This window comes from Acinonyx jubatus, chromosome A1, assembly GCF_027475565.1.
Source record: "Acinonyx jubatus isolate Ajub_Pintada_27869175 chromosome A1, VMU_Ajub_asm_v1.0, whole genome shotgun sequence".
NCBI lineage: Eukaryota > Metazoa > Chordata > Mammalia > Carnivora > Felidae > Acinonyx > Acinonyx jubatus.
Window position 1 is genome coordinate 35,495,612 of NC_069380.1, and position 27,773 is coordinate 35,523,384.

The 27,773-nt window shown below is 37.6% G+C and overlaps 1 protein-coding gene across 4 annotated transcripts in view; it reads right to left on the reverse strand.

Moving 5' to 3' along the window:
* The window catches only part of DIAPH3 (diaphanous related formin 3), a 503,888-nt gene that overhangs the window by 303,878 nt on the left and 172,237 nt on the right, over positions 1-27,773 (reverse strand). For all 4 annotated transcript variants that reach the window (XM_053216218.1, XM_053216210.1, XM_053216209.1 and 1 more), the window contains 3 exons: positions 22,218-22,322; positions 18,429-18,737; positions 17,569-17,683 (listed from right to left, as the gene is read on the reverse strand). In XM_053216218.1, coding sequence (XP_053072193.1) covers positions 17,569-17,683; positions 18,429-18,737; positions 22,218-22,322 — 529 coding nt within the window. The remainder of the gene's footprint in view (positions 1-17,568; positions 17,684-18,428; positions 18,738-22,217; positions 22,323-27,773) is intronic.

The window sequence follows — 27,773 nt, forward strand, 5'->3', positions numbered from 1 at the left end:
GGCATTCAGTAGACATGGTTTCTTAATGATCCTGTGAGTAGCTATTAACCTTTTTCCAGGTGAGAAAATTAATCTGAAAAAGATTGCAAATTCATCCAAATTCCAAAAGAGTCAGAGAAAGAATTCCATTCTGGCATTCTGATCCCAAAAATGAAGCCTTTTATTGTTAATTTCTACATCATCATCTTGCTTCTATTTCCATGATCTTATTCCAGCATTTCAGCTGCACAACTACTTGACTCTCTAGAATTAGACCTATTCCTGAAAGGCCTTTATTTTAAGATATAGCACTTAAAAATTCCACATTTTCCCACTGTTCTCATGTCCAAGAAGCTTGCTCTTAAAATTCATAAGATCTTTAGTCTTTGTACTTCTAACTAGTATCCCTTTGAAACTCCCTTTACTTTTATTTCTCCCACCACCTAACCTAGATTTTACAATCCAACTTCAAGTAGTTCCTACTATACACTTTTTCTATCTTACTTGACATTTAGTTATAAATGTCTAGGAGGTGAATTGCCAAACTTAAGTAAATACAACAACCCTTATCTCCAGTCCTGCTTCCAACTAGTGATCATTATAAAAGGCAATCACATAATCCACATAGGGATCTACTATAATTTAATGATATGAAATAACCCCCAATAATATAATGCAGGGGTCAACAAACTATAGCCCTGTGGGCCAAATCTGGTCTGCCACCCATTTTTATAAACAAAATATTACTGGAACACAGCTATGACCATTAGTTTACATAGAGTATGAGGCTGCTTTTGCACTGTTAACAGTGCAACTTAGTAGCTATAACAAAGACCATATGGCCCAGAGAGAATAAAATATTTATTGCAAAGACTTAAACAGAAAAGCTTTGCCAATCTATGATATAATCTATAATGAAGATCCATAACAGTATCTCAAGTCAACTGGATAAAAATAAAAGCTATTTATCTTCAGCCTAAAATCTATAAACACCAGCTTAATTCATGCTACTAACCCTAAATCAGACAATGTTGTGCAGTTCTTTCCAAAGGCCACCAGCTAATGGTCATCTAAACCTGGCTGACTGTACTTTCACAAACATGTCTCATATTTATTGTCCTCTCATGGAAGGAACCTAGATTCAGGACTTCACCAATTCCCTGGGTAATTAGAGTAGTCTCCTGATGGTATCCCAGCCTGTGGACTTTAACTACTACAACACAGAGCTGCCCAATACTGAGCTGTCTTACTAAAGCAGAGATCATATGACATTACATCTCTATTCAATACATTTCAATGTTTGTGACAGAATTTACTGTATTTAATATTTTAAATTATAAATATATATGTGAGACAGAACTAAATGTAAATGCCTGAATTTTACATACAAAGACCTCCATAATATGGACACAATTCTCTCCAGATTCATCCTCCAGGGACATTACCCGTTTCTTTCCTGCAATCCCCATGGAAAATGAAGTACCACCATTGCTACTCTTCAGCTCTTAAGTCTACATATTTGCATCCAGCACTATCTACCTTTACTCACACTTTTTCTCCTCTCTGTGTATTCATTCACTAACCCATCCAACAAATTTATTAAGCAATGGTGAGCATCAGACACTGGCCTCTGTGAAAGGAATACAGTGGGGAGAAGGCACACCTAATTCTACCCATGGAAAGATTATAGCCTAATAAGAGATTAAACACACGAATAATAATTTTATGAGAATCCCAAGCCAGTGCAATGCATGAAAAACAGCTCTGTGGGATTGAGTTGCAAAGGGAACTGTCCTAATCTGGAAAGTCCTAGAAGGCATTTCTCAAAGGAAATGACACTGGAGCAAAGAAACAAAGTTTGCACGGGGTCAGCAAGATGAAGCTACCTCCATTGTAAGGTCTTTTCTAATTAACCCAGTTCCAATCAATAGATTTCTAAATATGCCTAACAGTTGTGATACAATGGCCACAAGTAATAGTATATGATCAGTGAAGATATTACAAAAACTGTTTAGTAGCAGAGAATACATCTACGAAAATGATAAGAAGTTATATTGCGTATGTAAATTTTGAACGGATAAAAGGGAAAACAGCCAAACCCTACCACTCATTTCAAGTAGGGTAGTAGAGTGTAGGGTGGTGCTTTCTTTCTTTCATCCCTTTCTAAATGTTCTGTAACATAATTATTTTATAATGAATAAACTATAGCAGTTTGAAGAGTTACATAATCTTTAAAAGCTTAAGTAATATTACACGTCTACATCACTCACATGTAATACTTTATAGTTATAATACAGAATAACCCGTAACACATATATCTCTCAGGCAAACTTGCAAGCTTTCTACTCCTAATAGCTTTGAATCCTATGCCACTGCTCATTTTTTTTTGTAATTCAATAGTATTTGTATCCTAAGTTTTCTCCACTTGATTAAAACCTGTATTAGCCTCTATAAGAAGAGTAAATGTACTTGATTTTGTTAGGTCCAATCAAAGCTTTATGTAAGAATAGTTTCAGGAAATTTGTAATTTTTTAAAAGCTTAAAGTCAATACCTATAAAAAAAAAAATAACAGCAACAAGTGTTTGCAAGGATGTGGAGAAACTGGAACAGTTCTGCCATTGCTGCAGGGAATCTAGAAAGATTCAGTCACCGTGAAAAACAACTTGGCAGTTCCTTAAAATGCTCAATGCAGAATTGTCAAGTGATACAGCAATTCCGCTCCTAAGTCTGTTACCCCAAAGAACAGAGAACAAGTATTTAAACAAATACATATTCACACATGTTTACAGCAGGACTATTCACAATACCCCCCCAAAAGGAAACAGCTTTAATGTGCAAAGAATGAATAAAAATACCATAGTATATACACACAACGTATATACATGGATATACATACAATAGTATATACGCAAAAGGAATGTGTACATGCTACATGTATGATACATGCTACATGTGTGATCCTAAAATATATAATGCTAAATGAAACAAGCCATATACAAAAAGGTCACATATTGTAGGACTCTCATTTATATGAAACTCTCAGAATAAACCCACACAGACAGAAAACAGATTGCTGGTTGCCAGAACTGGAAAGGAACAACAGGGAGAAACTGCTTAATGGCTGCAGGGTTTCACTTTGGACTGATGGAAACGTTTTAAAACTAGATAGAAGTTGGAGTGCCTGGGTGGCCAGGTGATGGGTTGTCCAACCCTTGATTTTGGCTCAGGTGATGATCCCAGGGTGTTGGGATCGAGCCCTGCATTGGGCTCTGTGCTGAGCGTGGAGCCTGCTTAAGATTCTCTCTCCCTTTGCCCTTACCCCACTCACACTCGCACTCTTTTGAAAGAAAATGAAAATAAATAAAACTAGATAGAAGTGGTGGCTGCACTACATTATGAATGCCCTAAATGCCAGCGAATTATTCACTTAAAAAATGGCTTTTATGTGATATGAATTTCATCTCCTACCAAAAAAAAAAAAAAATCAATACCCAACAAAGGTATTATTTTCAGGAGGAAAACAATCCATCTATTGCAATCTGTTTGTTAATAGTTATTCCTGGTTTGCACACATCGAGTTCCATCCAACAATAACAAAGAATTTACCTCATCTCTTTCTTCCTCCTTATATAGATTCTTGCTGCTAAACCAAGCAAGAAAGGTAAATTGTTTTAGCATCTAGATTCTGAATCTATCCCCCCTCTCAATCACCTTCATTTTTTTTTCTTTCTTTTTTTTTTACCTAATTTACAAAAGAGCTTGTTATTCACTCAGAGCAAAGTCATCAGTGGCAGAGTTAATTGGAATATTGATCACTTAAATATTTCTGCTCTTGGGGCACCTGGGTGGCTCAGTTGGTTGACTTCAGCTCAGGTCATGATGTCACAGTTCGTGGGTTCAGGCCCCACGTTGGGGTCTGTGCTGACAGCTTAGCCTGGAGCATGCTTCAGATTCTGTGTCTCCCTCTCTCTCTACCCTTCCCCACTCATGCTTTTGTCTGTCTCTCAAAAATAAATAAATGTTAAAAAAAAATTTAAAAAAAAATTCTTCTCTCCATCCAAAAAAATGGGGGGGGGGAAGCTTGCTGGAGGACGATGAAATTATTGTATTTCTGCTTTAAAGGAATGAAAAACCATTCACTTATTCAGTAAACATTAATCCACTGTCCATTACATGTTAGGCATTCTGCTAGGCGCTAGTGATATATCAGTAAAGGAAAACAAAGATCTCTCCCCTAAAGGACTTTAAATTCCAGTGGGGGCAAAGAAAGAAAAAGACAAACATATGCTTAGTAAATAAGTAATAATATGTTAGAAATTGATAAATGACTTAAAGAAAAAAAAAGTAGCAAGAATCAGCATGGGGGGCGGATAGAGCCCATGGAAAATGTGCCAGCACTAAGTTGGAAAGCAAGTGCAGGAATCTCACCCAGAAGGTGATATTGGAGTCAAGACTCAAAAATGGTAAGGGACTTCATCTTTCTTCCTCCATGCAGGAAGGGGTCCAAGACAGGGTACCTCTGGGGTATACCACGGGGGCTCCACTTATACCAGTGTGGCTTCAGCAAAAGGACAAAGGAGAAGGGAGTAGGAGATGAAGTGAGAGAGCAGAGCAGCAGGAAACCCAAGGGTTTCCAGAGGCTTTGGCACTCTCCCAGCAGGAGAGAAAGGGTTCAACCCTGTGAAAGCAGAAAGGCGGAAGCCAGGGGCAGAATCCAGGCAAGCTCTCCAAAGCCTAAGCTGGTGGAAGACATAACTGTCAACAAGGCAGCAGCAGTTCCCAGGGGGGATTTGCCTAGAAAATGAAGTACAGGTAGAAAGTGCAAATTAAAACATTCACAGTAAGTGATGAAGATACAGGGAGAGGCAATGAAACGCATGGCCAAACTTGGTGAAAAAATAGACCACAGTTACTGAGGCATAGTGTATATAACAGAGAGAGAAACAAACAACAAAACAAAACAAAAACAAAAAGAATACAGCTAGAAACACAAGGGGGAACAGACTCCAAAAAGCTACCAAACTTTTCCGTTAGAAAAGTTTTTTTTTTTCTTTTTAATCCTTTAGAATGCGTGCACACAGGGGATAGGATAAATGTGATATTTGTAGGGGTGAAAATCCGAAGACAGTTGGCATTACTGTCTTAGAAAGAGGAAGAGAATGAAATGGTAATTACAGTATCCCAAGTTTAAAGGAACAAAAGAAGTCACTGTGCTTACACACGCAGGTAGTCAGGGTTCCTGATAACAAGGTCATTTCCATACCAATGCTAGTGGACTCCCATTGGCACTCCCTCCCTCCTTCCCTCTCCACTCTAAACAGGAGAGAGGGGAAAGAAACCCGGGTATGAATCAGAAGAAGGGACTTCTTGACTTCCAGCTCCTTTCTAAGGATGCCACCCTGAGGGCCAGATTTTTAACTTCTCTGAACCTCAATCTCTACGCGTTAAAGTGGGATGAAGGCCTAAATCTTACAATGTAAGGACCCAGCATAGTTACTGGGGCCTAGCAGGCACTCATTTTCCCCTTTACGGTTCAAGTCAGCTCCTTCCTCTCATTGCTTTTCACTTCCAACAGCTGTTCTAGACTTCTTACAACCCTAATATAATCGAGAATTAACGAGAAATTTTGATTTATTGAGGTTGTAAGTTATGCTTATTCATCAAGAACACATTCACAAAAATGGGTTTTTTGATAAAGCATACCTCAGAGATCCAAAAATGGGCATAGGATGATCCTATCAGTTGCCTTCTCTGTACCCAACAATCTTTCAGATTAAAAAAGATGGTAAAAAGTGAAGTAGCAATCCAGTGTTTATCAATTTCAGATTACCAGGTTTACAAAATATTCTTTCATAAACATATAACTTTATCACACACACACATAGAAAATTCTATTACAAAAGTATTGTCACCACACTGACATTGGCACAGACTGCTGTTTTCCTTGCTAGCGGCACTGACAACACAGCTGAATCTACTAAAACAGATAATGGAAATACAAATGATTGGTCAGTATGAAAAGGTCAGATTCATTTTGACACGGATAGGCAAGATTTGAAATGAAGCACAACAAGACTTGAGAAAATTCAGTATTATTCAGAAAAAGTCTAATTTTAAAACAGGAAAATGTAACATCTCCAAACACTAATATCCCTCATTTAAAAACAAACACAGTTATTCCATTGGCTACTTCAACTCTTCAGGGTTAAATCTTCTGCTGTGGGAGCAGAGAGCCAAACTGTCCCACTGTGACCTGTGAAACCCTGAAAAATAATTGGTTCTCTAATTGAAAAAGAAAAGAAGATTAAAGAAGGAAGAAGAGCTCTGCTTCAGGAAGAACGAGGCTAAGGCAGTATCATGATACAAGAGTAGACTGGCAAATGACTAAGAGCCAACAATTAAATTAAAATAAATTGCTTATTTTGTGGGCAATGGGTTGCATTAGATCTTTCTGATAAATGGGATTTCCTCAGTGATGAAATTTTTCCAATTAAAATAAACTTTTTATATATTGTGTTTTAAATTGCCCAGTGAAATATGCAATTATATAATAACATTTTCCAGGTTGTAATGAAATTACATGTTCATATCCGTTTATAGGTGCTTATTAGGTCGGAGTAATAATGGACCACAAAAACGTGCCTCTTCCCAAAGTCCCTATCACAAAATATAAATATTTATTCAGCTAAAATATATTGTGAAAATCATACAACAAGAGTAGCAGTCCGTATTTTAGAATATAACTAATCTTTGGGGAGCCTGGCTGGCTCCATTGGCAAAACTATACAACTCTTGATCTTGGGGTTGTGAGTTTGAGCCCCACACTGGGTATAAAGATTACTAAAATAAATAAAACTTAAAATATAACTAAACTTCAAAGTACAGAAATTATTGTTCAACAGAAGTGTAGAAAGTTATCTCCCAAAATAAAATAATGTATAAAACATAAAACACTTCTTTTTCTAAATTAGAACCAGTCTTTCTTTCTTTCTTAAAATGCATAGTAATAAATCAGCATAAAGAACCAATTTGTTTTTAAATGCCAGTGGTTCTTTACTATAGGTTTTTGGATGGTGTTTCTGGGTTGAAAAAAAGATTATATAAAGTAAAAACATATATACAGAATTTAATAATTTCCTAGGAAAAAAATGAAATCTATAGCGTACATTACAAACTAGAAAATGCATAGTAGATTGTGATACCTGTTGCACATTAATTATAGTATATTTGACTAAAGAAAGGAAAAAAAATATTTTCTAGTACTTAGTACATGAGGTAAGGATTTTTCCTAAAACTCCACAAAGGCACTTAGCCATGGTAACAAAAACATATCTTAATGTAATTAGTAAAGATCCAAAGCTCAATAACATTTAATGAACAGAACAAATGATGTATGTCAAAATGCCCCAGGACCCTAAAACAGCATTCCTGTAAAAAGAACAGAGCTAAAGAAGACGGACATAATTTTAGTGAGTGGAATTAACCGGGCCAAGTGCCCTGTGAAATGTTGCAATGTTATGATAACCAACTAATTTTGGCACCCCATCCTCCTCTGTCAAAGATAACCGTGTTCTATCCCTAGCACTGTGAATATGCTACCTTACTTGGAAAAAGGAACTTTGCAGATGTGATTAAGGTCAGAGACAGAAAGGCTGGGACATTAGCATGATTAGCCAGGTGTACCCAATTTAATCACATGATTCTTCAAGAACCTTTCCTAGCACAGGTCAGAGCCTGAGAAGGATGCAGTCAAGGAAACCAGTGAGAGATGGACCCTGAGGACTCCCCTCGCTGTGGCCAGCTGTGAAGACTGGAGGAAGGGGGCTACAAGCTGAAGAAAGTGGGCAGCTCTAGAAGCTGGAAAAGGCAAGGAAGGGACAGGTCCCCCCTAGAGCCCCCAGAATGTAGCCCTGTTGGCACTTTGATTTTAGCACAGTGAGACCATGATGGACTTCCCACGGAAATGTAAAACAGTAAATGTGCATTAAGTTGCCAAATTCCAGGAATTTCTTACAGCAGCAATAGAAAATTAATACAAAACTCCACTTGTGAACATAATGATCCCTCCTGCCCTTGTTAACTAAGCTATGCTGAAAATAGAAGGAAAGCTAAGAAAATGGAGAAGCTAATCCTGAGTCTGGACATCACTGGGATACTGAATTGACCAAATCTAAGACAGCCAACCACCAGACTTCTGGTCGAAATCACTTTTAGCTGGGTACTGTTTCTTGCAGGCAAACTTCCTCACAGAGTCACCAGAAAAGATTAATTTATATACACTAATACAGCATGTAAAATTCCAAGGTGATCTTCCAGTCTTAGATTTGGGGGATGTAAGTCATTCCAAAATAAATACTTCTCATTTCAGGAGTTTCACTCCCCCCACCCCCCATCAATTATTTGACAAGCTATGAGAAAAGCAGAAATACCAACATTCCTTTTTTAATTAAGTTACAAAGACATTTCTATGTGTTTCCTTAATTAGTCACCACTTCAGAAAACAAGAATTGGGCTAAACCACATGAAGTTCTTGATATGTCAAAATAGTAGAATTTCAACATTTGTATGTGGTTCACCTAAATAATTCTTTTAGCTTGCACCATACAGCACACACACACAAACACACACACACGAAAACAACCTACTCCTGAAAAATTCTCACTCCTCTGAACCCTCTGCTAGCACTCTATGAAAATAAGAAAATTAACAGTTATCACCCTTCCTGCAAGCCCCAGGGAGAATTTAGCCATGAGCTTTAGTTGGCTCTTGTATTTGCCTATCAACGAAAGGTTCCCTACGCCTTAATGCATCCCAGTTCTGTAATTACATTAAGCCATACATAACATCCTCACTAATCTTTGAAACTGTAAATAACTGTCAAAAATAATCATGAATAATTAACAAGAACTAGTCAGATTTTATAAAGTACGGACTGAGTTTTTCAACTTCACTCTCAAGTCATTAGCTCAATGCTCAAAAACTGAATCACACCAAGTTAAAAGTTAAAGTTCTCAGTTTTTAAATTTCATAAAATCACAAATTGGCTCAGCTCCATTAATGACTTGTAAACTGAAAGTAAAAACAAAAAAATCATGGAAAAACTCAGGAAAAAAAATAAGAAAAAAGACAAACCAGTCTTCATTCCTGGTTCAACAGATCTCTCTTCTTCTCTAGGAACTTAATAAAGCATTTGACAGTTAAGACATACACAAAGATGAAAGAAATAGGATGTACAAAATCATCTATTACTATTTCTAAAACTGATGGCACAGATCAGTATTACAGAAATCTTCTTAAATGGCTACTAACATAGGTCAGTTAACACAGCAGTTCAATGGTTTGAAAGGCTTCATTTGCAAGTGGGGCTAAAGCTGGCCAGCTCATATGCAAGATTCACACAAGGTACACAAAATTTTGCAAGTGGAAACAAGCCTGCATTCTCAAAATTTAAGTTCAGCTAACAATTCCTGAACGACTACAATGAGCCGGGCATTGCAAAAGATGCTTTAAAAACTTTATTACCTAATCCTCACAATAACCTTGTGAGATGGGTATCTTCTCCCCCATTTTATAAAGACCTACAGCTGCAAAAGCCGGGGTCACACGCTTGTGGGGGGTACTCCACGGTCCCTCTCCCCTCCTGTACACGCCACAGCATGGCGTTAGTATTTACAGCTCAAATACTTACAGAAGTGAATAGAGGGACCAAATGATGAAAGATGGTCTTAATAAAAAATGGCAAGTTTTTAAAGCCTTTAATATAAATTGTGGGATGAGGGTGAACTGCTGGGGGGCAGCAGTAAGGTGGCGGGAGATGAGAGGGAAATTATTTTAAATCAAAGAAGAGCACTTTAAATAAAACATAATAGGATTTCTTTTAATCAGAGAAGCAGCATGGCATAGCTCAGATCTGTATTCCATTCAGAGTGGCAGCTCCTTTTAGCTCAACTTCACATGAAGAGTGTAACTTTTTCTTACATATAACACATATACAATATTTGCCTTAGTTCTTCCACAGGATTGTTTTGGGGAACAAATAAAATGATAGGAGATGAACACAACTGCTAAAAAAACAAAACAAAACAAAAAGACATTATCAACACTGTTGTTTTATTATTGTCTAATTAGGGGGTTTTGTACTTGTGCCAGATTCGACATATGCTTTTATTAACAAATGCATTTCAGTAGTCTGTTAAAAAAGTGGATCCAAAAACAGATGACCTAATGTTCCAGTCACAGTAAAAAGGTATTCCTAGTTAAGTATCTCATGACAAATCATGTAGTGGCCCCTTGAATTAAAACAAAATAAAACTAAGCAAGCAAACAAAAATGTGCATATATGTGAACAGGCAGCAGTCAAGGCCAGGCCGAGGCTCCTAACCTTCGCCTCATGCCCAGCACTGCACAAGGCAGAAAGGCTACAGCAGGCTTCATAACCTTTGTTGCCATGGACCCCACCGGCAGTCAGAGGGATAGACAGCTTCTCAGAAAATTCTTAAGTGCAGAAAAGATAATACATAGGATTTCAGAGGAAGCAAATGATACTCAAATGCAGCTACCAAAATGCATTAAATACCAGTCTGTGACTAGCAAAATACATGCATGGCAGCCATGGATGTGCACTGCTAAGATCTCCCTTTAGGAAAAATGTCCCCCCTCACTTGCAAGGAGTGCACGTGGCTGGTCAGGTCCAAGCTGTCACCACCCTCAGGATGCTCCTGAGTCCCAAGCCCAGGCCACCACACCATTCCTGGGCAGCTCCCAGCTGATGGCTGAGCATGGCAGGAACGCTGGGCCTGGCTACCGGGGCCCATCCCAGGACTTCCCTAACAGATCCTCTGTTCCAGAGCTTCCCCCCGCACCCCCCACCCCCCCACACACACATTAGGGTGGCTGAGAATGTGTCCTATGACATCAGGGCCTGAGGTTCTTCCTACCCGGTCCTGCTTCCCCCACCTTGTACCTTTCACACGCGTTACCCACTGCACACCCCCTAAAAACGCCTGCACCCCAATATCTCAGCATCGGCTTTTGGAGGACCCAACTGACAAAATCCATTTCTTAATTAATGTCCTGAATAACAAGATCTAGCTGCAGGCTCACAACCACCCAAATTTTGAAGTAGTGATGAGTTTCAGTGATATTTAACGTATCTGAAATAATTCTTATGGGATATAAAAAGTATACATAATCTTCACAGGTAGAAATGGTTTAGGTGCGTGTTTGTTGCCTATATTTATAAATGAAGGAAAAGCTAATTTTCAGTTACAGGTAAGTGAAAGTAACATTCTGCTTTGTTTTGTTTTTATTCAAGTTCAAAGACCCAAGTTAATCCAAGTTAAGAACTCCTGGACTAGAGCGTGTCTGACTCAGAAATAGCCATCCTTTTAAGACACAGACAAGTACTTAGACGAGGGAGGGATGTGATACCAACGGTTTCTAACCTGGTGGGTTCCTCAGATGCCAAGACATGTGTGAATGCTTGAGTTAAATGCACGACATGGTACAAGTCCTAACCTGTGACTAAATGATTTAACCTTGAAGGACAAAACACACCCAGCTTTACCTAAACACAAATCTATAACTACCTCAAAACCTAACTTTAGAAATTCAATGTTAAAAAAGTTATTTTCATAAAGGTTCTTTTTTGCCTGCTACAAAAGAAATTACTATCTTCTTTATTCATTATCCAGCTTCCAGAGCATATAATCCAGAAAGAAGCCTCCTCCCTCTCCTAGGACTCTCCTACCATGACCCAACGCTCTTCTTGTGCTACAGGGATGGCATCATTGCAATACTAACTGCATATGATCCTATTTCTTCTGAGCCTGGCAGGTGTATGTGAAGGTGGGCCTGAGGGACACTGAGGAGTGGGGCAGAGGGAGAGAAGAGGGTCAGTGACCAACCAGGTGTATAAATATATTAAGATTCAAAGAGTGCATTCAGAAAGATGAGTCTCATTTATATTTTCAGGTGAATAATACTGCACGCTAATTATGAGTGGGAGCCTTGACGGCTGCTAGAACATAATGCAGACAAGACAAAGAATAACTGCCTGAAATGGGGCAATGTACTTTGAACAACCACAGGGCAACAAGAGATTCCCTGGTAAACGGGAGTAAGAAGATACAGGAAACGAAAGAGAAATCCTGAGAGAGAAAAAAATGTGTGAGGACCATAAAACATCTTACAATGTTGTCAAGGGAGGACAGCTACAGGTGCACCACTGAAAACTCCAAGAATTAAAACACCAAAGTGACCTTGTAATCTACAAGGAACACAGTTTACCCCCATCTACCACTCGTCCAGGGACTCCTGGTGAATCCAAATGCTCCCCAGTATCATCCCTCTCTCCACTGTTAGAAGGAAAAGAAAGAGGGGGGGAAAGGGGAGAGGAGCTATGTTTACGGGCACTCCAACCCCTGCACACACGTCTAAGCTTCCTCCCTTTTTGTTTATAGCAGTTGTACAATATACAAGAAATGTGCCCAGTTACAGGGACTTTTAGAATTCCCATCACACCATGCCAAAGATACATGGTATAACTAAGCATGTAACTGAAGCATTCTGGGACTTGAAAGTCGCCTGTAGCTCCAGGCTAATAAACAAACCTACTCTCTTCAGCCCTTTTCTCTAAGTTCTGTTTCTTTAAACCTTTCAGAATAAATTTCTGTTTCTTCCGCAACCCAACACAAAATACAAATAATTGGTAACAAAAAGATACTTTCTAAGGGTGAAACAAGACATTCCTGACAGGCCCTATCATTTCCTTAAGTCTTTAGTTCTTTTCAGATTCAGACACAGACAAGAACCAAAGGATAAATCCCTAGGGAAATATTTAATTCATCACTGATTTCCTCCTACATCTTTCCAAACAAGTGTTTGTCAAATGTCTTTTCAGAAACCTTTAAGATATGGTGCATTCGTCATCTCTTTATTAACACACATTCATGAAAAACATTTCTCTACTATAAATTATATTATTCATCTTAATGTAGGTAGTTTAGGATTTTTTTAATACACTTTTTTTCAGACAGAGGAATAAATTGTGTTTCAAATACAAAGCGACATCCTGAACACAGCCAAGTCCCTGAGATAATCCATGGTTTATCACTCCCTACCCCAATACTTTGTCCACTGAACTATGATGTCAGAAATCTTGGCTTGATTTGTTTGTAAGTACATAATCCATTAACTGTTTCCATATGCCATAACTGCTCAGTTGATAAATTATTTCTAAACCAGTTTATTGGCCCTATCTGGCAAATATGATGCACCTGTTCTAAAATGTGATTACTTCAGAAAGCTAACAATTGTGGAATCACATTTTTATCATAAATCAGTCTAAGTGAATTAGACTATTCATATACTTTCAGAAAACCCTTTAATCCCTATTAAGTTAACAGTTTGTGAATAATGAAAGTAATTAATATTAATTTTAGTTGATAAATCCAACACCAATAACCTGTTAGAATAGTTTAATCCATTTTCCAACAGCCTGTAAAAATTAACCAGCAGATGCTTCCAATCTGGTAAAAAAATACACAGATCATTAGCATTATTTTGATGATACCAAATGTTCAATATATGAATATTGTGATTAAACCTCAAAGAGATATATAAACACTTTTCTTTTATAATCTTGTTAAGTCTTAACAGGAGCCCAAGACAGTAAAACATGGCAATCCTCCTTTCTGAATCAAAAATCAGCATCTGTTGTTCCACTCCTCATTCTTGTGCTTCAACTTGACTGAGAGCTTGATGGAGTTTCACTGGGGTTGAGAAAACAACACGTGGACGTGCACACAACTGCTTTCTCTCTACAGCGTCCCCAGTGCCAAACACAAGGCCTAACATACAGTGCACACCCAATAAATATTGGCTGCCTTGAACAGTGACAGCCAAACACAGGAGAAAGGAATGAGGGAGAATGAGAAAAAGAAAAATACGGCCAGGAAAAATGCCTACATGTTATTTTCAGAATTTAAAATATGGAAAGCTGAGATGTAACTCAAAAATTTAGACAGGTTAGAACTGAGAAAGGCAAGGAAACCAAAGCGATACTTGATAGCCAAATAAAGGAATCAAAGAAAAAAATGATACAACGGGATCAAGGAAACATACTGATTTCGTAGGAAGAGGCTGAGTTTCCTGTACTCCTTAAGACAGGACACGGGCGCTTTCCTAATAAACCAATGTCTAGACGTAACAGGGAAGTTAGTTTAAAATACAAATTTAACTGGGAGGGAAAAAAAGATATAATAAAGAATAACATGAGTAAAGACGAAATATCCAAGCTCATGCCTAGAATATCTTGCTATGTCTATCAGCAAGTGGGGCAGGGTGGTATTCTGGGGACTTAGCATCGTTGGGCAGGAGAAAAATCTCAGCAGAGATGTGGTCATGATTTAAACAAGGTCACATGAAGACGGCCCAGCTCAGGGAGTGGTACAACCACAGGTGCTCCACTGGTATTGTTAGGCCCTCTTCCTTTTCCAACTTTCAGGGTATAACACCACTAAAACCCAATCATCTTAACTTCAAAGTCAGTAAAACCCAAAGCAGCGTCTTCCTTAAGGGGGGGGTGGGGTGGGGGGGGTGGGGAGACATAATAACAAAAAATACAGAGTATGTGATTAGAATAGGTAGAATTAGAGGGTAAATTATGAAATTCAGTTCCTTATTTTTCTTTCCACCTATTTCAAATGTTTAGGGGACACCAATGATTGGCCTTTACCATTTTAAATTCCTGGGATGGAACATCCACCTTTGTAATCAGAGAAATAGCTCTGGGTTTTTTGTTTATGTAATAAATTTCTACCCCTCCTCCCCATTTCCCCCACCCCCATCTCTGGCAACCACCATTCTGTTCTATCTATGAGCTTGGTTTGCTTTTTTCATTGTTTGGATTCCACATATAAGAGAAATCATACAGTATTTGTCTTTCCCCACCTGATTGATTTCACTTAGCATAATGACCTAGAGGTCCATCCATATTGTCACAAAATGCCCTGGTTCTTAGACAAAAGAATTACTGCAATGAAAAACAGATACATTATTTCCCTAAAAACCCAGTAATGGGAATCCTGTGTCCTTCCCTTCCAAGTCCTGACAAGAACCAATGATGGAAAATCAACCAGGAGGCGATGCCTCTACCTTCCCCTGCTGGCTAGGGAGCAGAGAGTCACTGTATCGCCACCATGGACTGAATAATTCGTGACTAGGTTCAATTTTGAATTCTGCAGAAATTAAAAACTGGAGTTAAAGTAACCTTTGGAGTCATGGGAGAAAGGAGAAAGGCAGAAGTGAAGATTTGGACCTACTGCCTCAGTGGCCAGGCCACAAATAAAGAGACAAGGAGCAACATGTCCACTCCACCACCACCCCTTGGTCTCCGGTAAGCTTTTCAGATACCTTCCTCTTGCCTTCCTTTCTGATCTTCTCTACAAAGTATCTATAGGAAATCCTGCTTTTCTGAAAGCAGCAATTTTGTTTTCCAATAAAATACTTAACTACTGGTAATGCTAAAATGTATTCTTAAGGCTCCCTGAATAATGTTTTCCAGGAATTATTCTTTAAAATCCAGATCAAAAAATAGTCACCTTCACAGCTTGTTTCCTATTGGCATTGTGAAAGATTGGCATTGCCCAGGATGACAACCTCAGGTATCCCCATCTTTTCTGATCACCATGGAGGTATCATCCACTGTCACAGAAGAAAGAAGGTAGCAGTTGAGCTGAGACAAGAGAAGTCGTGGGCCTCTGCCAGTCTGTAAGTCAAATGAGAGACTCTGGACAGAGGGGACGGCACGTACAAAGGCAGAGACAGATAGAAGTACGGAATACTCAGACAAGGATCACCATTTCCTCACCTTAAACTTCATAACTAATACTTGATTGAGCAAATACATTGTTGTTTTTTTTCAACCTTGAATCTCAAGGCTAAAGTTAGATGACTTAAGAATTTTTTAAAGGTCCAATTATTTCATTTAGGGCTAACACTACAGCTAAATTAAAGACATGCTAACAAGTTTCCCTTTTGAGCCTCATTAATTAAGAAAGTAATCAGAGTAAAGAGGAAAAAAAAAGAGAGAGACAGTAGCTGGATGGCAGTATTACTTAAATAGCTTTAAGGTACCACCGTTTGTACCCTACTAGGAAAGCAAAGGGAAAACTAATCAATTCCAGATTATGAAATCTGAAATTCTGAAGTGTTTTACATGTAAATACACATTTTAACTGCCATATATTTTCCTTGATTGCCTGAAGAGTGTACTAATCTTATTCAAAGAAAATTTTCATTCTCCATAATCAAAAGGTAAAATTAAGATCTGCTTACTTCACAAGTTTTCCTAGGATAAGCTTGCTGAGAAAATTCCCCGTTTTCAAAGATCAAAATATATCATTTTTACTATTTTAGTCACGAACAGTGCCCAAAAATATCTGCTGAAGGCTTTGGATTTAGCACAAATTCTGGAAAGCCACCTTAATTTACAATTACCTTTTAGAGTTCTAACTTACTTTTTAGAGAGAGATTCTAATTTACAGTTATATCTTACAAAGCATTTCAAAGGAATGCAAATGATTTGGGGTGGGAGGGGTATCTGCCAAAATCCTTTCATTGCTGCGACTGTCAAGTTAAATCAGATATACAGCATATCGCCTAATACGTAGTAGGTATTTTAAGAAGTTAATTCTTCCCTGTATATAGCAACCCTTCCCATCTCCAGCTGGAGTAAAATCTCTCTTCTACAGCTCTCTGTGTTCAATGAGCCCAGGGTTGTAAGTGGCATAGGTCTATGGTGAAAAGGGTTCCTTCTTGAAAATTAAAATGTAATCACTGATCCAAGTAACTTGTAACATAGACCTAAAATGTAAGCATTACATAACTTAAAAATTAACCTACTAGCTTAAGTCAATATCAACCCTGAAACATATACAGTAGAAACCCAATTTTCAGATAAGAACAATGTTTGAATAAAATTATTTAAAAATATTCATCATCATCACACCAAGCAGGTAAAAGCTATCACGAAACAATTCAGAAATGAACACTAATTGCTTTTAATAAAAAGTTCATATAACCTACTCATGTACTTCTATTTTAAGCTTTCAAGGTACTCTATAAATTTGGTATTTCTATTCCATGTGACTCATACTAATTATTTGACTGTCATAGTAATATTAAAGGGTGGTAAAGTGCTGGCTACAAGAAGGCTCACATTCCGTTTGTTTTTCTATTTCCCATTGACTCAAAGGAATTCTCATGCCAAAGTTCTCTCTGAAAATATCCTCCTTTATGAAAACCCAATTAAGAACATCTTCAAAAAAGATATCATACCAAAAATTTGACAAAGTTATGTATTAAACACTTTCATTTTCAAGACTGCTTATCCTATACTCACAACAAAATTGGTATTTTAAAATTTTTTCCCATTAATTTATTTACCCACTAATGAAGTAAAAATATCACATATAGGACTCTTCAAACAATGCTCTGTAAAAGTTAATACAGAAAAAGTGGCAATGTTAACATATTAAAATAAGCATGATATTAAAATAAGCAAATAAGCATGATGTTCAACTTACCTTTTTGTTGGCAACAAAACGTATTCTCAAGTTTACAAAGCAAATCCACATTTTCATACTTATTTTCATTTGCTTTAACCCAGAAACAGTTTTCAGTCATTTCATGAGGTCTGATCTGCAATCAGAGAGATAGATTCATAAATAGTTGGGTGTTTCATCTGTCCCCGCACAATCACTACGTTCAGACCCAATGTCCCATAGCTGCCAGCAGATGTTTATGAAGTAATCCCTTAATATTTTTCCCTAAAGTGCGTGCAATAAAATACAAGTTCCTCCGGAAGCTAAGGTTTTATTAAAAAAAAAAAAGTTTCCACTATCAGATAGTTGATGGTTTGAAGCAGAGTGAAATAAAACTTGTTCTTTCTTAATTATACCTCTCAGGGTCTTGAATACGGCTCATGTTCACGGCAATAATTCAAGTGCAGGATATATCACACATCATTTCCCAAGGTTATGTGACCATGAAACCATCTATCTCCAGGATTCAGGATTTCTGTGTCCTAATTACCAACTTTTGACAACATGTATTAATTTTTCCAATGGCTATCAACATAGATAAGTTCATACGAACACTAACTTATTTTTGTTCTTGTGAGAAACACTTCATGTTCAATGATGATAATGTTGAATTATCAGCTTAATCACAAACCAAATCCCATTGTAACAACCATCAACTCTCACCAAATTTCTAAACCAGAAAGCCTCAGTCAAGAGAAAAGGGCTTTGTTTCAATACTTTTATTTAATTCAAATAACGCTTATCTATTGAATGACGCTCTGATTAGGATTTCCACTGGAAATTAAATATAAAGTTAAATTTTATCTAGGCGACAGTATGTCTCTTCCATTTATTTGTTTTACCTTTAACCAATTCAATCTTCTCATGCTGGTTTCGGGCTTAAATTCTTTCTTTGGTTTTAACCCAAAAGGTAGGGTTGGTGGAGGAGGAGAGTTTCGTCCACTGAGAAATCCCAGGGGAGGCGGTGGAGGCACAGGACCACCAAAGGGCAAGGGCATTCCTGGAAGGGGAGGAGGGGGTGGGGGAGGAGGGGGAGGAGGCACTCCTTCACAGGAGGGCAACGGCAGGGAAGGAGCAAGTGCTGGGAGGCCGGATCCATTTTCTTCTGCCAGTGGTGAAGAGTTACTTGTATCGGCAGGCAACGCACCAAACTAGAGAGGAAGGGAAAAAAAGAAAAGAAATATGACTAAAAACATCTACCAAACATGTCAAAGTACACTTGCCTCAAAAATTATTTTACACCAAAGACAATTCAGGATGAGCAATTTCACATGGCTTGACCTAAAAAAACACAATCCCAATAGTTTTTTTCTTTTTCCAATTCAAGAATTTAGCTTTTGTTTTCATAGAAGTGTAATTGCCAGAAATATTATTTCCTATTTTGGTAGTTATGGCCATCCAGGTGGAGATGTCCTGGGAGGAAATGGGTATGTGGGTCTAGAAGATTTGAAACAGCAGTTTCTAGGTGATAGTTCAACTTACTGAGAATAGGTAAGTTCACCCAGAGTATGTACAGAGCATGTAGCATAAAGTCTATGTACAGAATTCTATGGAATACTGGCATTTAAACGAGAAGCAAAACAAGAAGAAGAAGACCCAGAGAGACTTAAATAGCATTGTCACATCATGCCTTTATCTTGAGGAAAAAAAATCAGAAATTCCTAAGGACGACCTGCAGGGCACATCATGATCCTTGTGAACTGGCCTTTCAAGTGGCTGTCATGTACAATTTCACATATTTGCCAACCACATACCTTTCTCAGGGCCCTTGCACATGCAATCCCTTCTGCCTGGAACTTTCTTGGCATGTGGTTACCTCCTGTAGATCCTTTCAATCTTAGCTAGCAAGTCCTTTCCTCAGGAAGCCTCATCTGACCACTCCTTTTACACAGATAGCACTTTGTGCTTCTCTTTGATTGCCATTATTATCAAAGTGTCAAATGCTTAAGAAATCATTAGCATTTATCTCACTGATACATTATAAGCTCCATGAGGGCAGTTACTAAGTCTGTATAATTTACTACTCTTTCCCAGCACCTAAAGCAGCAGCTGGCAAATGACAGCCATTGAAGAAATACATACACGTTGGATGAATGAATTAAAGATAAGAGAAAAAAACAGACAAGCGCAGGTTCATGAATCACAGTGAAGTGAAGACAGTGAGGGAGGGGGGATAACGGGCTATTCTACAGTATCAAATGTCACAAAAAAGCAAAGCAAAATCAGGAGATAAAAAGGGCAAAATGTGGCCACTGGTCACTTCTGGCCTTATGTTTCAATGGCATGGTAAGAATATACACTTTTTGATTATTTTTTTTTTTTTATTTTTATTTTTGGGACAGAGAGAGACAGAGCATGAACGGGGGAGGGGCAGAGAGAGAGGGAGACACAGAATCGGAAACAGGCTCCAGGCTCTGAGCCATCAGCCCAGAGCCTGATGCGGGGCTCGAACTCCCGGACCGCAAGATCGTGACCTGGCTGAAGTCGGACGCTTAACCGACTGCGCCACCCAGGCGCCCCTCTTTTTGATTATTTTAAAGAAGATCTGAGTTAATGTTTTGTGATATGATTATTTTCCTATAATCACTGATTTCAATTCTCTCTCTCTCTCTCTCTCTCACACACACACACACACACACACACACACACCTGCAAGTGGGGGCATTTAATAAACATTAATAAATCATTTTAAAAGTTTTATGGCACAATTATAAAAAATAGATCATGTATTAAAGCCTAAAGTTGACACATGAGATCAGCACGAAGAAAAAAGTGTTATAAAAAAAGTTGAAACCACAAATCAAAGAACATGTCTTAACAAAAACATTAATTATAAAGAAGAATCAATTCAGCATTATGCTGCATTGCCGTTAACATGGATAGTAGTGCCCTCTGAATGTTAAGGAGGTGTAGGTATTTTATACTCACATTCAATATACATGTTATAGTTAACTATTAATGCCTTAAAGATATGGCTGCATTTCTCTTCTATACTAATTCCTTCGATGTAGCATGGTTGACTTAAATATATTGTTCATGAAGCCAGATTATCCTGTGATCAACCTGCTCACCGTTATATCCCCAGCACCCGACAATACTTGGCTGTTACGTGAATAAAGGAATAAAATCACACAGAATATATTTTATTCAGACTCTTCATAATCAGTATAGCTTTGAGCAAAGCAAAGGATCTTAAGACAAATGATTAGATTTCATGAGAAATACACGACTAATCTCTCGGAAAAAGAAATACCCAGTTATTCTTCAAAAATTAACATGGCTGCCAATACTAAGTGTCTAAGCTGTTGGCTTGCTTCTGACAGCCATAAATAGTCACCTTGTCCACATTTTGAAAAAATATAGGAGATTGCTGGAGTTAATCTCATTTTAAAACAATTTATTCCCATCTTAATATAAAACACAGGCAGCAGTAACATGTCCAAAGATGGCAGATATTTTCTTTTTGTATAAACAGGAATTCTTTAGATTGGATTTACAAGTAATCCTTAAACTAGAAGAAATGAAAAAGAAATATTTTTAAAATTCATATTGGCCCAGACAAGGAGAAACTGGACCTAAGAATCTCAGCCAGGGTCTATAACTCAATCTGAAATGTAAAACACAATCAAATGTTACTTTTTAGTATGAGAGACAAGGAGCCACACAGGAAAGATGAAAAGTTTCAATAAATTGTACTTCCTTCTTAAACACTAAAGAAAGATCGTTGAGAGTGATTTTCTTACAGATAAGAGCTTTTTTTTCCCCCCTAAAATTGAACACTTAAGAGATAGCTATCTCTTAGGGTTTCTTCTTATAGCCTCCATAACAAAATTACCCACTAAGTATTTAAGAGAAAACAAAATAGCCAATAATATAGGAAATAGCATACCATATAGGAAATGGTACATCTGAGACTATTTCGATATAACCATAAATTAGGATGAAAAGAAAATAGCAAAACTATACTTACTACTCATCATCCTATATGTAAATCTGCATGAAGAAATTTAGCTATGAATATTCTACCTCCTTACTGTCATCCATTTAAAACATGCAGATGATGTATTTCTTGCTATCTGAATGTTTTATGTGTAGAGGGTGTATGTGAGCTATCTGCTTCATAATCCAGATTTGCTCTCTTTTTTGTCATGTTTTAAATCTGTTTACTTTTGGAAATTGAAAAATTATCAGAAAATGTTCTCATTCAGCTAGAGGTTATCTTTCACTGCAAGGTACCCATAGGCTGAAGGTTTTGAAAAATAAATAGCTTGAGCAATAATTTCCTGTAGTGGGATAAAGATCAGTGATGAATGACAAATCTAAGAGTAAAAGTCTTTCTCACCCTTTATGATTACATATGAAACGTATGACGTTAGGAACAAAACCCACATGAAACAAAAGGAAGAAGATTAATTAGTAAAAATTGATGACATTTTTAAAAATGCAACTAGAAAAAACAGTGGGAAAATAATTTTAATTTACAGAGCAAAAATATGTAGAAAAACAACACTATGAAAACATACAAGTGAAATTAAAGTTTAAACATTTTGAACTATGAAGCTGTGACATGACCTTTGCTTCCATAGTAAGCTTTCAATAGCCAAATTCAATCCAGGTAGATGGTATTTTACCTGTGACTTAAAAGCTTGTAACTCTGCTTGAAGTTCATTAATCTTTGCTTCTTTTTTCTGCAATTGAGCCTGAGTTTCTTGGTGGTCAGTAAACTCTTTTTCAAACTGCAAAGAAAGAAAGAAAAAAAAAAAGAGAAAAAAAAAAAAAAAACAGGAGACAGAAAGATGGCAGTGAAAAGCGCTATTCTTCATAAAGAAATACGGTTCTAATGATCTAAAGACCCGTCAGTAGAACACAAACTTTTGATGAAAAAAGTGGTAGATTTTGCTAAGTCACCCAAAGCCTGTCCCTAGGTCCCTCTCTGGGTCCCACCAAAATCATTCAATTTGCAAGGGAGCAGACAAAGCCAGGGATGGAGTCTGTGACCTTCTCCTCTAAGGAGAGCAAACTCGCCCGGAGGTATCTGCCACACTGACATTTTTCTTAAAAGTCCCTAAATATCATTGCAACTTTGTGTAAAATAATAGAGACCAAAGCATTGTAGCGAGTTCCCAGACCCCTATTTGCAAAAACTTGTACTTGAACCTTATGATAGGAATTAAAAAGAATTCCATTTTAATATTTGCTATTACTATATAACTCCATTTCGTAAATGCAACACTTCTCACGTCGTCATGAGAGTTAAGGGCCCTGATGCAGGCTCTAATCTTCAACAGCAATTTAAGAGAATAAGGTCTGTTATTTATCATTAATCTTTTGCAGATTAATCTTTGGGAGATTAATGATAAATTAATCTTTCAAAAACCCTGGTGCAATACCTTGTGGGAGGAAAGCAAACAGTAAAATTTGGTGAATCCAATGAGTTTTCTAATTTATACAGCCACTTATCACAAATTCCCACCCTGCCTTCAAATAGCTTCACCCTGCCATCATCATGACTGAAAACCTCTATCAGAGGTGAATTGCAATAGGGGATTGTCTCATACTGGAGAACATTTATTTCTTTTTAAAAAATGAAGAAAAAAAATCATAAAAAAAACCACTACCTCACAGATGTAGCCTCTAGACTTTAAAGCACGGTCAGACCTCAATTAGGGAAAGTGCAAGAATGTAAAAAGCAACCGATGACAAAGAACACTTATTTATGAATCTTATTTTGTCCTTAACTCAAAAAGGTGGCAATCCAATCCCTTGTCGTACAGACCGTAAATTAAAAAAGTGAGATTAAAAGCCAGACCTTGTCTTCCAAGCCTGGGTTTAGATAAAACCACAGCACCCTCCTACAAATTACATTCAGATAATGTTTTACAGGTATTTTCTTAAGATAGATTTTATTTTTTAGAACTGTTTTAGGCTTACAGCAAAATGAGTCAAAGTTTCAGAGATTTCTCATATGCCAACCCCCCCAGAGGGCTGCCTCCCCCATGATTTAGTGTCAGCATTTTTGCATTTCATGAATGCAATCTCATCATCGCATTCACACACGCAAAAACTCTGAAATAATAAACATTGTTGTGACTCCCATTTACAGGTTAAATAAATCTCACATTCAATCCTCGCACTCTAAACTTTGCGCTTTTATAAAGAGAACAGAAACTACCGGGTAAAAAAACCAAATATCCCTCACTTCACCCATACCACACCAACATTACCACTCCTATTACTGCAGCTCCTCCAAACCCCTCCTACCATTTAAGAATTTAAAAGACCCTAATCTTCCTTGACCCTCTTTTTGTCCTTACCCTGCCTGCGTCACCTAACTCTAATCTTATTCTTGCTTCAAAGTGCACTCCTTCAAAAAGTGTGCTTGGATCATACTCCCTTTTCTGGCCTGTTGAACTTCATTCACTTCATTATCCAACTTAGCCACCATCTTTCATTCTAAAAACTATGGCTTGCCAAATTCCAAAGCCCCCAGACTTCTCTGGGCCTCCTCTTACTTGATCTAATACCTGTACTATTCAATGGTGTAGCCTCTAGCCAACGTGGCTGCTAGAATGTAAATTTAAGTTAGCTAATATCAAAGTTAAAACTTCAGTTCCTCAGTCACAAGGGCACAACAGGCACAGGCTGAAGGCTAGCATGCTGAACACAGATCATCAAACACTGTCATCATTCCGTATCGAACGGGACTGCCCTACAGCATTAAATACTCACGAATATGCCTCTGTATTCATTCTTTCTTCCCCAGTGTGTTGTATTACCACACACTCTTCTGGTCCTCCTGCTTACTCCTTGGCTGTTCCTACCAATTCTTTTATAGGTTCCTATTCCTCAGTCCAACCGTCTACTATTGTCCTGTCCTAGGACTCTTCCTTTGCCCCTCTGATGGTCTCACTTCATATGCCTGGTAGAATGGTATCTTCCACACCCACACGTTTTAGTCCCCATTCATACACTGATGGCTTACAAATCCCCATCACCAGCTCAGCTTCTCGTCTGAATTCCAGACTACTAATCAGTCCATAAACGTATTTTCAACTGCCCAATGAACATTCTTCAAGGCAACAAACAAAAACAGTATTTTTAAAACCAGTATTACCTTTCCCCTCTACAAACTTTTTTTGAGTATCGCTGTTCTTTCTAAAGGATGGCTCAAAAAACATGACTCTTTTGCTTTTCAACTTACAGTGGCTACGTCATTAACCTAATATCTAAGAACCTCCTGGGAGTTGGCCCCAAACTACCTACCTATTTCTCGTTATACTGTAAGGAATATCATGCATCCGATGTGTTCCTCAAAGTAGCAGGTGTTAGAGATACAGAGTTGAATACAATATGGTCATCACTTTTAGTAAGTATAGTGTCTGGTGGCAAAGTAAAAGGAAAGTAACAATGCGAACGTATGAAAATTACCAGCAATGGAGAAATACACTGGAGGCATGGGAGTGATTACTGGAGAAGTGATAACTTGGCCCCAGGTTTGAAGAATTTGAGTAGTTAGCTGATAAGTGCAGCTGGCATTTCAAATAGAAGGTTTAGTGCAGTACACAAATGCAAACAACCACATGCAAGGGCCATAAAAGGAGGTAAGAAAACAAATTGCAAGAGATGAAGTTACAGATGTAGACAGGAATTAAACTGTTTAAAGGAATTTTACAGTAAATTTGGGGACACCCGCATGGCTCAGTCAGTTAAGCGTCCAACTCTTGGTTTCGGCTCAGGTCATGATCTTGCAGTTCATGGGTTCAAACCCACATCTGACTCCACGCCAAGAGCACAGGGCCTGCTTGGGATTCTCTCTCTCCCTCCCTCTCTGCCTCTCCCCTGCTCACTCTCTTTGTCTCTCTCAAAATAAATAAACGGAAAAAAAAATTTTAAGGAATTTTAAAGTCAAAAAGTTTCTCTTTTTTCCTGTAAACCATGGAGAGCTTTTAAGAGTATTTATAATAAGAAATTAACATGACCAAATTTGCACTTTGGCAAACCCAGCCTGCAGCAGTGTGGAAGGTGGACTGAAAGAAAACACCAGAGGTATGTGAATAGGTTGAGGAGCTGCTATAGTTACCCAACCAAGAATTTAAGGCCTGCCTGAATGAGGGAAAGACAGGGAAACAGAAAACAGGAAAAAAAAAAAAAAAATGAAGGGACTTTTTTTTTTTTTAAACAGAATCTAAAAAATTGGTGTACAACTAAATGAAGGAAATGAGTGAGGGGAGTATATCTCTAAGATGATGATGGTGTTCTATTGCTTTGCAAGTTGGAAACTATTATTATTTTAGGGGGGGAATAGTGATATAAAATTCATGGAGGAGGAAAGGCATTTTTTTAGGGAAAAGAAAAATAAATTTGGTTTCAGAAATATTAACCTTGAGATGGCTATGTTGAAATTCACAATAAATTTCTGTCTCCCTCCTTCTTGGCTATCTCACCTTGTCGCCTCACATTAGCTATGACTTCCTTGGGTCAGCCTTCCCTGGCCACTCAAGTCTAGATGAGGAATCCTTGCAGAAGGCTCCCATTCTGCATAGGGTATTCCTACTGTAGCAGTCATAACACTGTAATATAAAAATATCAAAATGCACTATTCACACACCACAGTAACACCCACCAGCCTGGAAGGTTATTCACAGTGAGAATCCACTTTATTCATCACCTTTCCAAAGCCTTACATTTATAACTAAACTCAGTAAATATTTGTCGAATGAAGAAATGGAGCCAATTCCTGTCAAGTCTTCCTTTATATGTTGTGAATAAATATGTCAATATCATATATTAAAGTTCCACAATCTCCCGGCATGAAAAATCTTTGAGAGGTCATGTTCTCTATTCTCCCTTTTATGACTGCTCAGTGTTTACTTCTGCTTAGCAAGAAATAAAAAATTAAATTCTTATGAGAGTAAAAATGAAGTCTTTTTCACACTATCAGTAGGTACATTACCCTAACTAGTAGGGCTTAGAATAAGATTCAGGAGGAAAAGGGATGATTTATGGGAACAAAGATAAAACCACCAAAATAATCAGAGTCATAATTAGTATACTCTAAGAGAATTTATTAAATTCACTTGGCCATACTTAAAGTATCTGTACTTAACAAAGAGATAAATTTCTATATCCTCCCCTATACAAGGATGAGACAAAATATAAACTTTGCTTTAGCATTTTTATAATATCTACAGTCAAATCACAGTAGCCTTGGGGATAAAATGAATCTCCATTAAAGACATACTTTATAAAAACAGATATGATAGCCTTCTTCTCCAAAAAGAGTTTCTAGAGCAATATCACGCTTACAAAATTACACGCAAAAATGTCAAGAAACACAGTTAAGGCTGAGGCTCTGCTTAATTTCATTCCCTAGGGTAAATGTATTAGTGCATCTGTACAAGAAGGTTGATAATTCAATATTCTCTATGTACTTTCTGACATTTCTGGTCTTCATTTTTCAAATTTATGCACCAAAATAAAGAATGTGTCTAGCAACTATGATAGCTTCCTGCCTAAAGCAAAGTATTTACATGTGTCCTTATAAAGCTATCAGAAAGAAGTTCTTGCTGATATATACAAAATGGTATGGCAATAGGAATCTTTTATGGAGCAAACAATATTTTTTAAATATACCCAAGACATATAACTTCTGACTAAAAGGAGACAAGTAACCTTGAACAAGGTCTTTCTTCTACTTACACTTAAACTTTAAATTTTAAAACAATATGTTGAGAAAGGTATCACATTTAACAACACTCATATACATCATATACCTAAAAATGATTATAGAAGCAAATTTATATTACCTGGGATGCATCCAAAGCAAGTACCTGAAAGTTTACTACTACTTTCTCAGGAAGAGTTAAAATAGAATACCAAGTAGAAGGCTTAGAATACCAAGTCAGGGGATAAGGGATCACCCTACAACATGATCACCTATCAGCTGTAGCACATATGACACTTCAATGATGTGTTCATTTGTTTCTCAAGTTCCTGCAGGGCAAAGACAGTATCATATGCTTAAGCTGGAATTCTAGCCTGCAGCCAGAGGCCCAGGGGTTAATAACCTCTATGTGTGGGGGGACATGCAGGACTTCTTACATGGGGCATTTACAAAGTTTGTCATAAATTACCACTAACTTATAAAAGACTGTCTACCATTTGCAAGTTGTATTATCTTAAACTGT